This window comes from Pelodiscus sinensis, chromosome 17 (genome assembly GCF_052426305.1).
Source record: "Pelodiscus sinensis isolate ZL-2025 chromosome 17, ASM5242630v1, whole genome shotgun sequence".
NCBI classification, from domain to species: Eukaryota; Metazoa; Chordata; order Testudines; family Trionychidae; genus Pelodiscus; species Pelodiscus sinensis.
This window is the reverse complement of record NC_143068.1, coordinates 36069159-36080000: the sequence shown is the minus strand read 5'-3', so window position 1 is coordinate 36080000 and position 10842 is coordinate 36069159. Positions and strand designations below refer to the sequence as shown.

The 10842-nt window shown below is 66.2% G+C and overlaps 1 protein-coding gene across 2 annotated transcripts in view; it reads right to left on the bottom strand.

The window, feature by feature from the left end:
• Window positions 1–10842, bottom strand: part of SLC12A5 (solute carrier family 12 member 5) — a 120487-nt gene that overhangs the window by 44773 nt on the left and 64872 nt on the right. For both annotated transcript variants that reach the window (XM_089769796.1, XM_089769797.1), the window contains exons 7-9: window positions 3421–3662; window positions 3125–3336; window positions 1063–1230 (exon numbers count right to left, since the gene is read on the bottom strand). In XM_089769796.1, the coding sequence (XP_089625922.1) occupies window positions 1063–1230; window positions 3125–3336; window positions 3421–3662 (622 nt within the window). The remainder of the gene's footprint in view (window positions 1–1062; window positions 1231–3124; window positions 3337–3420; window positions 3663–10842) is intronic.

Genomic DNA, 10842 nt, shown 5'->3' with positions numbered 1-10842 from the left:
TGGGGAGGCTCCTTGCTGGCCAGGGGGGCAGCGGTCGTGCTCGGTGGGGCTGGGCTGGTGCCACGTAGGGAAGGGCCCCAGGCCAGGCTGCCAGTTGCCCTGATGGGACCCCTCCGCGGGGCAGCCCCCGGTATTTGGGGGGGGCTGTGCTGGGGCCATGGCGGGGCTGCAGGGCTCCGCCGGGCAGGGGGCTCCTCCGGGCCTGGGTTATTCAAGGGACGAGTCCATGGAAGAGCCGTGAGGCCGGCGGGGCCGTTCCAGACCACGTGCCGAGTGGGGCTTCCCTGCCACGGGATCCTGCCCACGCCGCAGCCCCAGTGCCCGCACGGCTCGCTCTGCCCTGCGCCGGGGCCATGCCGCTCCCGCCCGCCCCTCGCCCCCCCCCCGCCCAGCGCCGTGGGGAGACGTACAGCCAGCCTGGCCCCCCACCCCCACGCACTCGGCCTCCCAGCGGGGAGCCGCAGTCCAGGAGGGGCACAGCCAGCCAGACGGGCCAGAGCCCTTCCGCGCACACCCACGGGAGCACACGCACATCCCGCACGCGCGCCGCACGGCCCCCCAGCACAGCCCCCCAGCATGGCCCCCCCAGCACGGCCCCCCCAGCATGGCCCCCAGCACGGCCCCCCCAGCACGGCCCCCCAGCACGCCCCCCCAGCATGGCCCCCCCAGCATGGCCCCCCCCAGCACGGCCCCCCAGCATGGCCCCCCCAGCACGGCCCCCCCAGCACGCCCCCCCAGCATGGCCCCCCCAGCACGCCCCCCCAGCATGGTCCCCCAGCACGGCCCCCAGCATGGCCCCCCCAGCACGGCCCCCCCCAGCACGGCCCCCCAGCATGGCCCCCCCAGCACGGCCCCCCAGCACAGAACCCCCCAGCACGCCCCCCCAGCACGGCCCCCCCCAGCACGGCCCCCCAGCACGCCCCCCCAGCATGGCCCCCCCAGCACAACCCCCCCAGCATGGCCCCCCAGCATGGCCCCCCCAGCACGGCCCCCCCCAGCACGGCCCCCCAGCACGGCCCCCCAGCACGGCCCGCGCACGCCCCCGCCCCCGCCCAGCCCTACCTGTGACGGAGGGGAAGTAGATGCCCACCAGCAGGGTGAAGTAGGACGTCATGTCGCTGAAGACGTAGGGCTGCTCCATGTCGATGAAGGGCTCTGCCAGGGGCACCGAGGGCATCCCAGCCTTCTCCACAATCACACCCTTGCTCAGGTACGTGCTCCACAGGTTCTCTGCAGGCCGGGCCACGGCACGACTGAGGGGGCTGCTCCCAGGGCCCTCTGCATGCCCCCTGCTCCAGCCGCGCCCCCACCCCGGCCAGGCGCCCGCCCTCAGCGCCCAGCGCCCCCACCCCGGCCAGGCACCCGCCCCTCAGCGCCCGCCCTCAGCGCCCAGCGCCCCCACCCCGGCCAGGCACCCGCCCCTCAGCGCCCAGCGCCCCCACCCCGGCCAGGCACCCGCCCCTCAGCGCCCGCCCTCAGCGCCCAGCGCCCCCACCCCGGCCAGGCGCCCGCCCTCAGCGCCCAGCGCCCCACCCCGGCCAGGCGCCCGCCCTCAGCGCCCAGTGCCCGCCCCTCAGCATCCAGCGCCCCCACGCCCGGCCAGGCGCCCGCCCTCAGCGCCCGCCCTCAGCGCCCAGTGCCCGCCCCTCAGCATCCAGCGCCCCCACCCCGGCCAGGCACCCGCCCCTCAGCGCCCGCCCTCAGCGCCCAGCGCCCCCACCCCGGCCAGGCACCCGCCCCTCAGCGCCCGCCCTCAGCGCCCAGCGCCCCCACCCCGGCCAGGCACCCGCCCCTCAGCGCCCGCCCTCAGCGCCCAGCGCCCCCACCCCGGCCAGGCACCCGCCCCTCAGCGCCCAGCGCCCCCACGCCGGCCAGGCACCCGCCCTCAGCGCCCAGCGCCCCCACCCCGGCCAGGCGCCCGCCCTCAGCGCCCAGCGCCCCCACGCCCGGCCAGGCGCCCGCCCTCAGCGCCCAGCGCCCCCACCCCGGCCAGGCGCCCGCCCTCAGCGCCCAGCGCCCCCACCCCGGCCAGGCGCCCGCCCTCAGCGCCCCCACGCCCGGCCAGGCGCCCACCCTCAGCGCCCGGCGCCCCCACCCCGGCCAGGCGCCCGCCCTCAGCGCCCAGCGCCCCCACGCCCGGCCAGGCGCCCACCCTCAGCGCCCGGCGCCCCCACCCCGGCCAGGCACCCGCCCTCAGCGCCCAGCGCCCCCATGCCCGGCCAGGCGCCCGCCCTCAGCGCCCAGCGCCCCCACCCCGGCCAGGCGCCCGCCCTCAGCGCCCAGCACCGACCAGGCGCCCACCCCTCAGTGCCCAGCACCGACCAGGCGCCCACCCCTCAGTGCCCAGCACCGACCAGGCACCCACCCCTCAGCGCCCAGCACCGACCAGGCGCCCACCCCTCAGTGCCCAGCGCCCCATGCCCAGCACCAACCAGGCGCCCGCCCCTCAGCGCCCAGCACCGACCAGGCGCCCGCCCCTCAGCGCCCAGCACCGACCAGGCGCCCGCCCCTCAGTGCCCAGCACCGACCAGGCGCCCGCCCCTCAGTGCCCAGCACCGACCAGGCGCCCGCCCCTCAGCGCCCAGCACCGACCAGGCGCCCACCCCTCAGTGCCCAGCGCCCCATGCCCAGCACCAACCAGGCGCCCGCCCCTCAGTGCCCAGCACCGACCAGGCGCCCGCCCCTCAGTGCCCAGCACCGACCAGACGCCCACCCCTCAGTGCCCAGCGCCCCATGCCCAGCACCAACCAGGCGCCCGCCCCTCAGCGCCCAGCACCGGCCCTCAGCCCTGGGATCCAGGGTGCCCCAGCAGCCAGCTCTCTGACAAGGGGCCCCAAGAGTCACACGGCTCCACCCTCCATTGTCACCCTCTGGTGCGGCAGCACCCAGCCATCCCCGAGCCGCCTGGGCCCAAGGTGCCGTGCAGACCCCAGGCCGGCCCCTACGCTGCAGGGCTGTCTGGGCACCGCCCCGGAGGGTCCCTGCTGAGGGGCAGGCAAGGACACCCAATTCTGAGCACCCGCAGAGGCTGAGCCTGCCCGAGCCCCCCGGGGGTCTCCTGGCCCCTCCTGCTGCCCGCCGGCCCTCTCCCCCAGCCACAGGCCGCGCTGCGAGGAGCCGGTACCTCTGATGAGCCCGCTGGCGGCGCCCGGGATGCCCTGGATCTCGCTGACGTTGTTGCGGACGAAGTACTCGTCGCAGGTGGCGTTGAGGAAGCGGGAGGAGCAGAACAGCTCCCACAGCTTGGAGCCCACCGTCTCGTTGCCCTCCAGCACCAGCTTGGCACAGACGTCGAAGCCGCGGCGCACCAGCGTGCGGTTCCCCAGCAGACAGATCCTGAGGGAGAGGAGCGAGGCAGGACTGCACCGGGGCCCGGACAGCCCGGCCCGGCCCTGCCAGCCCGCGGGGGGTGCTACTCACGGGAAGCTGGGGGGGTCGATGGCGGACTTGATGACCCCGGCGTAGATGGCCAGGATGGAGAGGATGACGCAGCCCAGGAACACCAGGGCAAACTTGTTGACGTACTTGACGCCGACGAAGACCACGGTGGCCATGCAGGTCAGCACGCAGGTGCCGTAGACGCGCATGTTGTTGAGCATGGCCGCAGCCTCCTCGCTGGCCTCCTCCGCCTTGAAGATGGCCATGGCAGGGAAGATGTAGGCCTGGGAGAGTCACAGCCAGGCTCAGCGCCGGCCGAGGGCGGGGTCCCTAAGCCAGGCTGGACGCCCATTCGCCCGTGGCATAGCGGGGGGCTCTCCACTCTGCTGGGCAGCCCCTGGGGGTCCTGGCCTGTGCCCAGCCCATGGCTACGGGGGGCGGGAGTGCCCGGGGCTGAGAGGGGGCAACCATGAAGAGAAGAGACGGAGCCGAGTGCTGGGTTCAGGGGCTGGGGACCCCCCCAAGGGTCTGGGGCTGCCTGGCCCTCACAGACGGGGTACAGGGCCGGGGGTCCCCAACGCGCCCTCACACCCCCACCTTCCCGCGGGGAGCCATTCCCGGGACAGGAATTCCCTCTCCTGGCAGCCTCCCCCCAGGGCCTGCACTGAACCCAGGCCGGCCGGTCCCTCAGCGTCTGCCAGGAGGGGTCTGCCTGCACCTCGGCCTGGAACCCGCAGCTGGGGAGGGGACAGGGACCTGCTGTGGCGTGGGGGGGCTGTCTGCTCTGTGACCTGGGCCCCCCTGCGCTGGGATGGGGGTTTCCCACTGACTCTCCCAAATGTGGATTAACCAGACACCCCAGCTCAGCCGCCCAGGGAGAGACAAAGGGAGGGGGGCGGAGACCAGCGCCTGGCTGGGGGGCAGGGCCTGGGGGGGGCAGTGGCTGTCTGGGAAGCATGGGGAGAAGAGGCTAAGCTGGGGCCTAGGGGCGATGGGCCCCCACCCTGGGGTCTGAGGCTGCCTGGCCCTGGCCCCTGTAGCCGCACCCGTCTGTGCTGGGCCGTGTCCTGGAGGAGCAATAACCCCCCAGTTCTACCACTGGCCGAGTCTGTTCTTGCTGCTCCGGGACTGCAGGGTTTGGGGACCCGACGCGCCGTCACACCTGTTCCCCACCACTGCCTCGGTCCAGAGTCCCAGCCCTGCTGGGCCCCGTGTCTGCTGGCTCAGGACCCTGCGCCCCCTTCAGGGTCCTTCTCCCGGGTCAGGGCCGTGAGCCCCTCGCTGGCTCTGGCTACGGGTGGTGACCAGGGCACCGTGGGAGCCTTCTGGCCACTACTCTAGGTCACCCCCATCAGCACCTCCGTAGGCAAGTGCTGGTGACCCCCACTTCCCTGGGCCCCCCTTAGCCCCCCATTTCAGATGCATCCTGCTCCTCCTCCATCCCCACTAAATTAACCCGGGGGTGTCTCAGGTCCTGGTGCTTGGGGCACGGAGCCCTCTTGCGATCCCTTTGCCCACGGCGATAGCAGCTCAGGTCCCACCGGTCCCCTCCGGCCAGCTCTGCCTGGGCCCTGGCTGGCCCTCTGGGGGCGGATGGCTGGCCCGTCTCCTGGGCTCGTCCCATAGGTGACTCTCTCCGTCGCTCAGCCGAGAGCCGGTCTCTGCGCGATTCCCTCTCTCTCCGGGATTCCCGTTCACACCCGAACCGGCTCTCCGTGAGCTCGTCCGCCAGCTCCCCCAAGCCATGGGGTCCTCTGGCCTCCAGTCCTGGGGCCACAGCCTCAGGTCGGGCGGGCACGCCCCATAGAACTGCTCCAGGACTGTCACATTATGGAATTGGAGGGAAGCAGCCAGATCGCTGCTGCACCCCTAGGTGGGGGTGTTGGCCCCAGAAATTGGTATAAAAGGGAGCCATGTGGGGTATTGAATGGGAGCTTATCGTTTGCTGATCCTGTGTACGCTATTTGTGTGAGTGTATAATGTCTGTGTGTGTAGGTAGGAATCTGTAATCTGTGTGGAAGCTGAATATTTCTGTGAATGTGGTTAAGCATGGCTATGGACAGGCTGAGTAGCGAAGCCCTGTGGAACAATGGCTCTCAATAGGCTATGGACACACCCAAAGAATGGGATTTATCACCTGAGGGCAGCCAGCAGGGAACATAGAGGTTGGCCTCTGACCAGGTGACCGGCTGAGACCAGAAGAGGCCAGGAAGGAGTATAAAGAGGCCATGTGGTCGATGCCATTTTGTTCTCAGCTCAGCACTTCATCCCAGAGGCAGCAGTGCAGGGATTGAAGAGCCCGGAAGACCTGTGAACCCATCCTGATCGTAGGATGTGCAATAAGGACTTTTAAACCAGCAGCTGCAACATCTCTGCTAGAGCCTGCATCGAGGACTGGGAGATTCGGTGCATGTAACGTACTGTACTTTAATAACCTCACTCTCAGGCTTTTCTTTCTGGTGTTAATAAACCTTTAGTTGTTAGATTCTAAAGGATTGGCCCAGCGTGATTTGTGGGTAAGGTCCAGAGGGTAAATTGACCAGAGATCTGTGGCTGGTTTCCTGGAACCGGACAGAACTCATTTGGGGTAGGTGGGATTGGGTGCTAGGGCCCCCCACCTGTGTATAGGCCCGGGGCCATCTGGGGTATGGTTATTGCTGGGATGCTGGAGGGGTTTTGCTCGGGAGGCTTCAGGCAGGCAGCTGAAGCGCTCTGGGGGACTGGTTTGTGGCCTGTTTGGAGAGGTCACCAGTCTGGGGGCTGTAAGGAACCCCGGATTTGAGCAATTCGCCCTGAGCGGACGCCCTCAGCTGTGCCCAGACACGGCCCGGTCCGTCACAAGGACCTTCAGCTTAAGCAGGTCCTGTGCGGTCTGGGCCCCACCCCGAGCACCCACTTGCGGCAGGACTGCACCGGGGGGGGTAGGTCTCCCCTGCCCCCTTCAGCGTCTCCTGGAACTTCCTCCTGTACGTCTCAGGGGTCAGCCCCAACTGGTGCAGCAGGGCCTGTTTGACCCGGTCGTAGTCCCCCGGCTGCAGCTTCTCCAGCTGGTTGAGCCCCCTGTGGCCTCCTGACCCATAGGGAGGAGTCTGTTCATGCTGCTACGGGTGTGAGCTGCCGGAGCCAGTCGGCTGGGGGGACCTGGTGCCGCTCGCAGGCCCGCTCAGAGGAGCTAAGAAAACTATCTGTGTCCCCTGCCTGCATCCTTACACTGGGACAGCGGAGCTTCTCCAAGAGTCTGACAGTCCCAGGCCCCTGGGCCCCTCCCCTCTCACCACAGCCGGGACCCCTCAGCTTCTCGGCTCTGCCATGGCCGGCTCATGTTGCTGCTGTCTCAGTCCTGGCACTCCTCCCTACGGTCCTCACTCTCCTTCTCTCAGTCCTGGCACTCCTCCCTACGGTCCTCGCTCTCCTTCTCTCAGTCCTGGCACTCCTCCCTACGGTCCTCGCTCTCCTTCTCTCAGTCCTGGCACTCCTCCCTACGGTCCTCGCTCTCCTTCTCTCAGTCCTGGCACTCCTCCCTACGGTCCTCACTCTCCTTCTCTCAGTCCTGGCACTCCTCCCAACGGTCCTCGCTCTCCTTCTCTCAGTCCAAGAACTCCTCCCTACGGTCCTCACTCTCCTTCTCTCAGTCCTGGCACTCCTCCCTACGGTCCTCGCTCTCCTTCTCTCAGTCCTGGCACTCCTCCCTACGGTCCTCGCTCTCCTTCTCTCAGTCCAAGAACTCCTCCCTACGGTCCTCACTCTCCTTCTCCCAGTCCTGGCACTCCTCCCTACGGTCCTCACTCTCCTTCTCTCAGTCCTGGCACTCCTCCCTACGGTCCTCGCTCTCCTTCTCTCAGTCCTGGTACTCCTCCCTACGGTCCTCGCTCTCCTTCTCTCAGTCCTGGCACTCCTCCCAACGGTCCTCGCTCTCCTTCTCTCAGTCCAAGAACTCCTCCCTACGGTCCTCACTCTCCTTCTCTCAGTCCTGGCACTCCTCCCTACGGTCCTCACTCTCCTTCTCTCAGTCCTGGCACTCCTCCCTACGGTCCTCGCTCTCCTTCTCTCAGTCCTGGCACTCCTCCCTACGGTCCTCGCTCTCCTTCTCTCAGTCCAAGAACTCCTCCCTACGGTCCTCACTCTCCTTCTCTCAGTCCTGGCACTCCTCCCTACGGTCCTCACTCTCCTTCTCTCAGTCCTGGCACTCCTCCCTACGGTCCTCGCTCTCCTTCTCTCAGTCCTGGCACTCCTCCCAACGGTCCTCGCTCTCCTTCTCTCAGTCCAAGAACTCCTCCCTACGGTCCTCACTCTCCTTCTCTCAGTCCTGGCACTCCTCCCTACGGTCCTCACTCTCCTTCTCTCAGTCCTGGCACTCCTCCCTACGGTCCTCACTCTCCTTCTCCCAGTCCTGGCACTCCTCCCTACGGTCCTCACTCTCCTTCTCTCAGTCCTGGCACTCCTCCCTACGGTCCTCGCTCTCCTTCTCCCAGTCCTGGCACTCCTCCCTACGGTCCTCACTCTCCTTCTCCCAGTCCTGGCACTCCTCCCTACGGTCCTCACTCTCCTTCTCCCAGTCCTGGCATTCCTCCCTACGGTCCTCACTCTCCTTCTCCCAGTCCTGGCATTCCTCCCTACGGTCCTCGCTCTCCTTCTCTCAGTCCTGGTACTCCTCCCTACGGTCCTCACTCTCCTTCTCCCAGTCCTGGCATTCCTCCCTACGGTCCTCGCTCTCCTTCTCTCAGTCCTGGCACTCCTCCCTACGGTCCTCACTCTCCTTCTCTCAGTCCTGGCACTCCTCCCTACGGTCCTCACTCTCCTTCTCTCAGTCCTGGCACTCCTCCCTACGGTCCTCACTCTCCTTCTCTCAGTCCTGGTACTCCTCCCTACGGTCCTCACTCTCCTTCTCTCAGTCCTGGTACTCCTCCCTACGGTCCTCGCTCTCCTTCTCTCAGTCCTGGCACTCCTCCCTACGGTCCTCGCTCTCCTTCTCTCAGTCCTGGCATTCCTCCCTACGGTCCTCACTCTCCTTCTCCCAGTCCTGGCATTCCTCCCTACGGTCCTCACTCTCCTTCTCTCAGTCCTGGCACTCCTCCCTACGGTCCTCACTCTCCTTCTCCCAGTCCTGGCATTCCTCCCTACAGTCCTCACTCTCCTTCTCTCAGTCCTGGCACTCCTCCCTACGGTCCTCACTCTCCTTCTCCCAGTCCTGGCATTCCTCCCTACGGTCCTCGCTCTCCTTCTCTCAGTCCTGGCACTCCTCCCTACGGTCCTCACTCTCCTTCTCTCAGTCCTGGTACTCCTCCCTACGGTCCTCACTCTCCTTCTCTCAGTCCTGGTACTCCTCCCTACGGTCCTCGCTCTCCTTCTCTCAGTCCTGGCACTCCTCCCTACGGTCCTCGCTCTCCTTCTCTCAGTCCTGGCATTCCTCCCTACGGTCCTCGCTCTCCTTCTCTCAGTCCTGGCACTCCTCCCTACGGTCCTCGCTCTCCTTCTCTCAGTCCTGGCATTCCTCCCTACGGTCCTCGCTCTCCTTCTCTCAGTCCTGGCACTCCTCCCTACGGTCCTCGCTCTCCTTCTCTCAGTCCTGGCATTCCTCCCTACGGTCCTCACTCTCCTTCTCTCAGTCCTGGTACTCCTCCCTACGGTCCTCACTCTCCTTCTCTCAGTCCTAGCATTCCTCCCTACGGTCCTCGCTCTCCTTCTCTCAGTCCTGGTACTCCTCCCTACGGTCCTCACTCTCCTTCTCCCAGTCCTGGCACTCCTCCCTACGGTCCTCACTCTCCTTCTCCCAGTCCTGGCACTCCTCCCTACGGTCCTCGCTCTCCTTCTCTCAGTCCAAGAACTCCTCCCTACGGTCCTCGCTCTCCTTCTCTCAGTCCTGGCATTCCTCCCTACGGTCCTCACTCTCCTTCTCTCAGTCCAAGAACTCCTCCCTACGGTCCTCGCTCTCCTTCTCTCAGTCCTGGCATTCCTCCCTACGGTCCTCGCTCTCCTTCTCCCAGTCCTGGCACTCCTCCCTACGGTCCTCGCTCTCCTTCTCTCAGTCCTGGCACTCCTCCCTACGGTCCTCGCTCTCCTTCTCCCAGTCCTGGCACTCCTCCCTACGGTCCTCGCTCTCCTTCTCTCAGTCCTGGCACTCCTCCCTACGGTCCTCGCTCTCCTTCTCTCAGTCCTGGCACTCCTCCCTACGGTCCTCGCTCTCCTTCTCTCAGTCCTGGCACTCCTCCCTACGGTCCTCGCTCTCCTTCTCTCAGTCCTGGCACTCCTCCCTACGGTCCTCGCTCTCCTTCTCTCAGTCCTGGCACTCCTCCCTACGGTCCTCGCTCTCCTTCTCTCAGTCCTGGCACTCCTCCCTACGGTCCTCGCTCTCCTTCTCTCAGTCCTGGCACTCCTCCCTACGGTCCTCGCTCTCCTTCTCTCAGTCCTGGCACTCCTCCCTACGGTCCTCGCTCTCCTTCTCTCAGTCCTGGCACTCCTCCCTACGGTCCTCGCTCTCCTTCTCTCAGTCCTGGCACTCCTCCCTACGGTCCTCACTCTCCTTCTCTCAGTCCTGGCACTCCTCCCTACGGTCCTCGCTCTCCTTCTCTCAGTCCTGGCACTCCTCCCTACGGTCCTCGCTCTCCTTCTCTCAGTCCTGGCACTCCTCCCTACGGTCCTCGCTCTCCTTCTCTCAGTCCTGGCATTCCTCCCTACGGTCCTCGCTCTCCTTCTCTCAGTCCTGGCACTCCTCCCTACGGTCCTCGCTCTCCTTCTCTCAGGGTATGTCTACACTACCCCCCTAGTTCGAACTAGGGGGGTAATGTATGCATACCGAACTTGCTAATGAAGCCCGGGATTTGAATTCCCGGGCTTCATTAGCATAAAGCCGGCTCCGCCATTTTTAAAAGCCGGCTAGTGCGAACCCCGTGCCGCGCGGCTACACGCGGCACGGACTAGATAGTTCGGATTAGGCTTCAAATCCGAACTATCTGTACACCACGCGGCACGGGGTTCACACTAGCCGGCTTTTAAAAATGGCGGCGCCGGCTTTATGCTAATGAAGCCCGGGAAATTCAAATCCCGGGCTTCATTAGCAAGTTCGGTATGCCTACATTACCCTCCTAGTTGGAACTAGCGGGGTAGTGTAGACATACCCTCAGTCCTGGCACTCCTCCCTACGGTCCTCACTCTCCTTCTCCCGGTCCTGGCACTCCTCCCTATGGTCCTCACTCTCCTTCCACGAGGTGTAACGGTAGTTCGGAATAGGAAGCCTAGTCCGAACTACCTAGTTCGAGCCCCGTGTAGCCGCGCTGCACGGGGTTCGAACCAGCGGGGTTTTAAAAATGGCGGCTCCCCGCTTATGCAAATGAAGCCCGGGAAATTCAAATCCCGGGCTTCATTTGCAAGTGCGGTATGCCTACATTACCCTCCTAGTTGGAACTAGCGGGGTAGTGTAGACAGACCCTTTCTCATGTGCCTCCAATTCCTTTAGCCTCAGCTCAA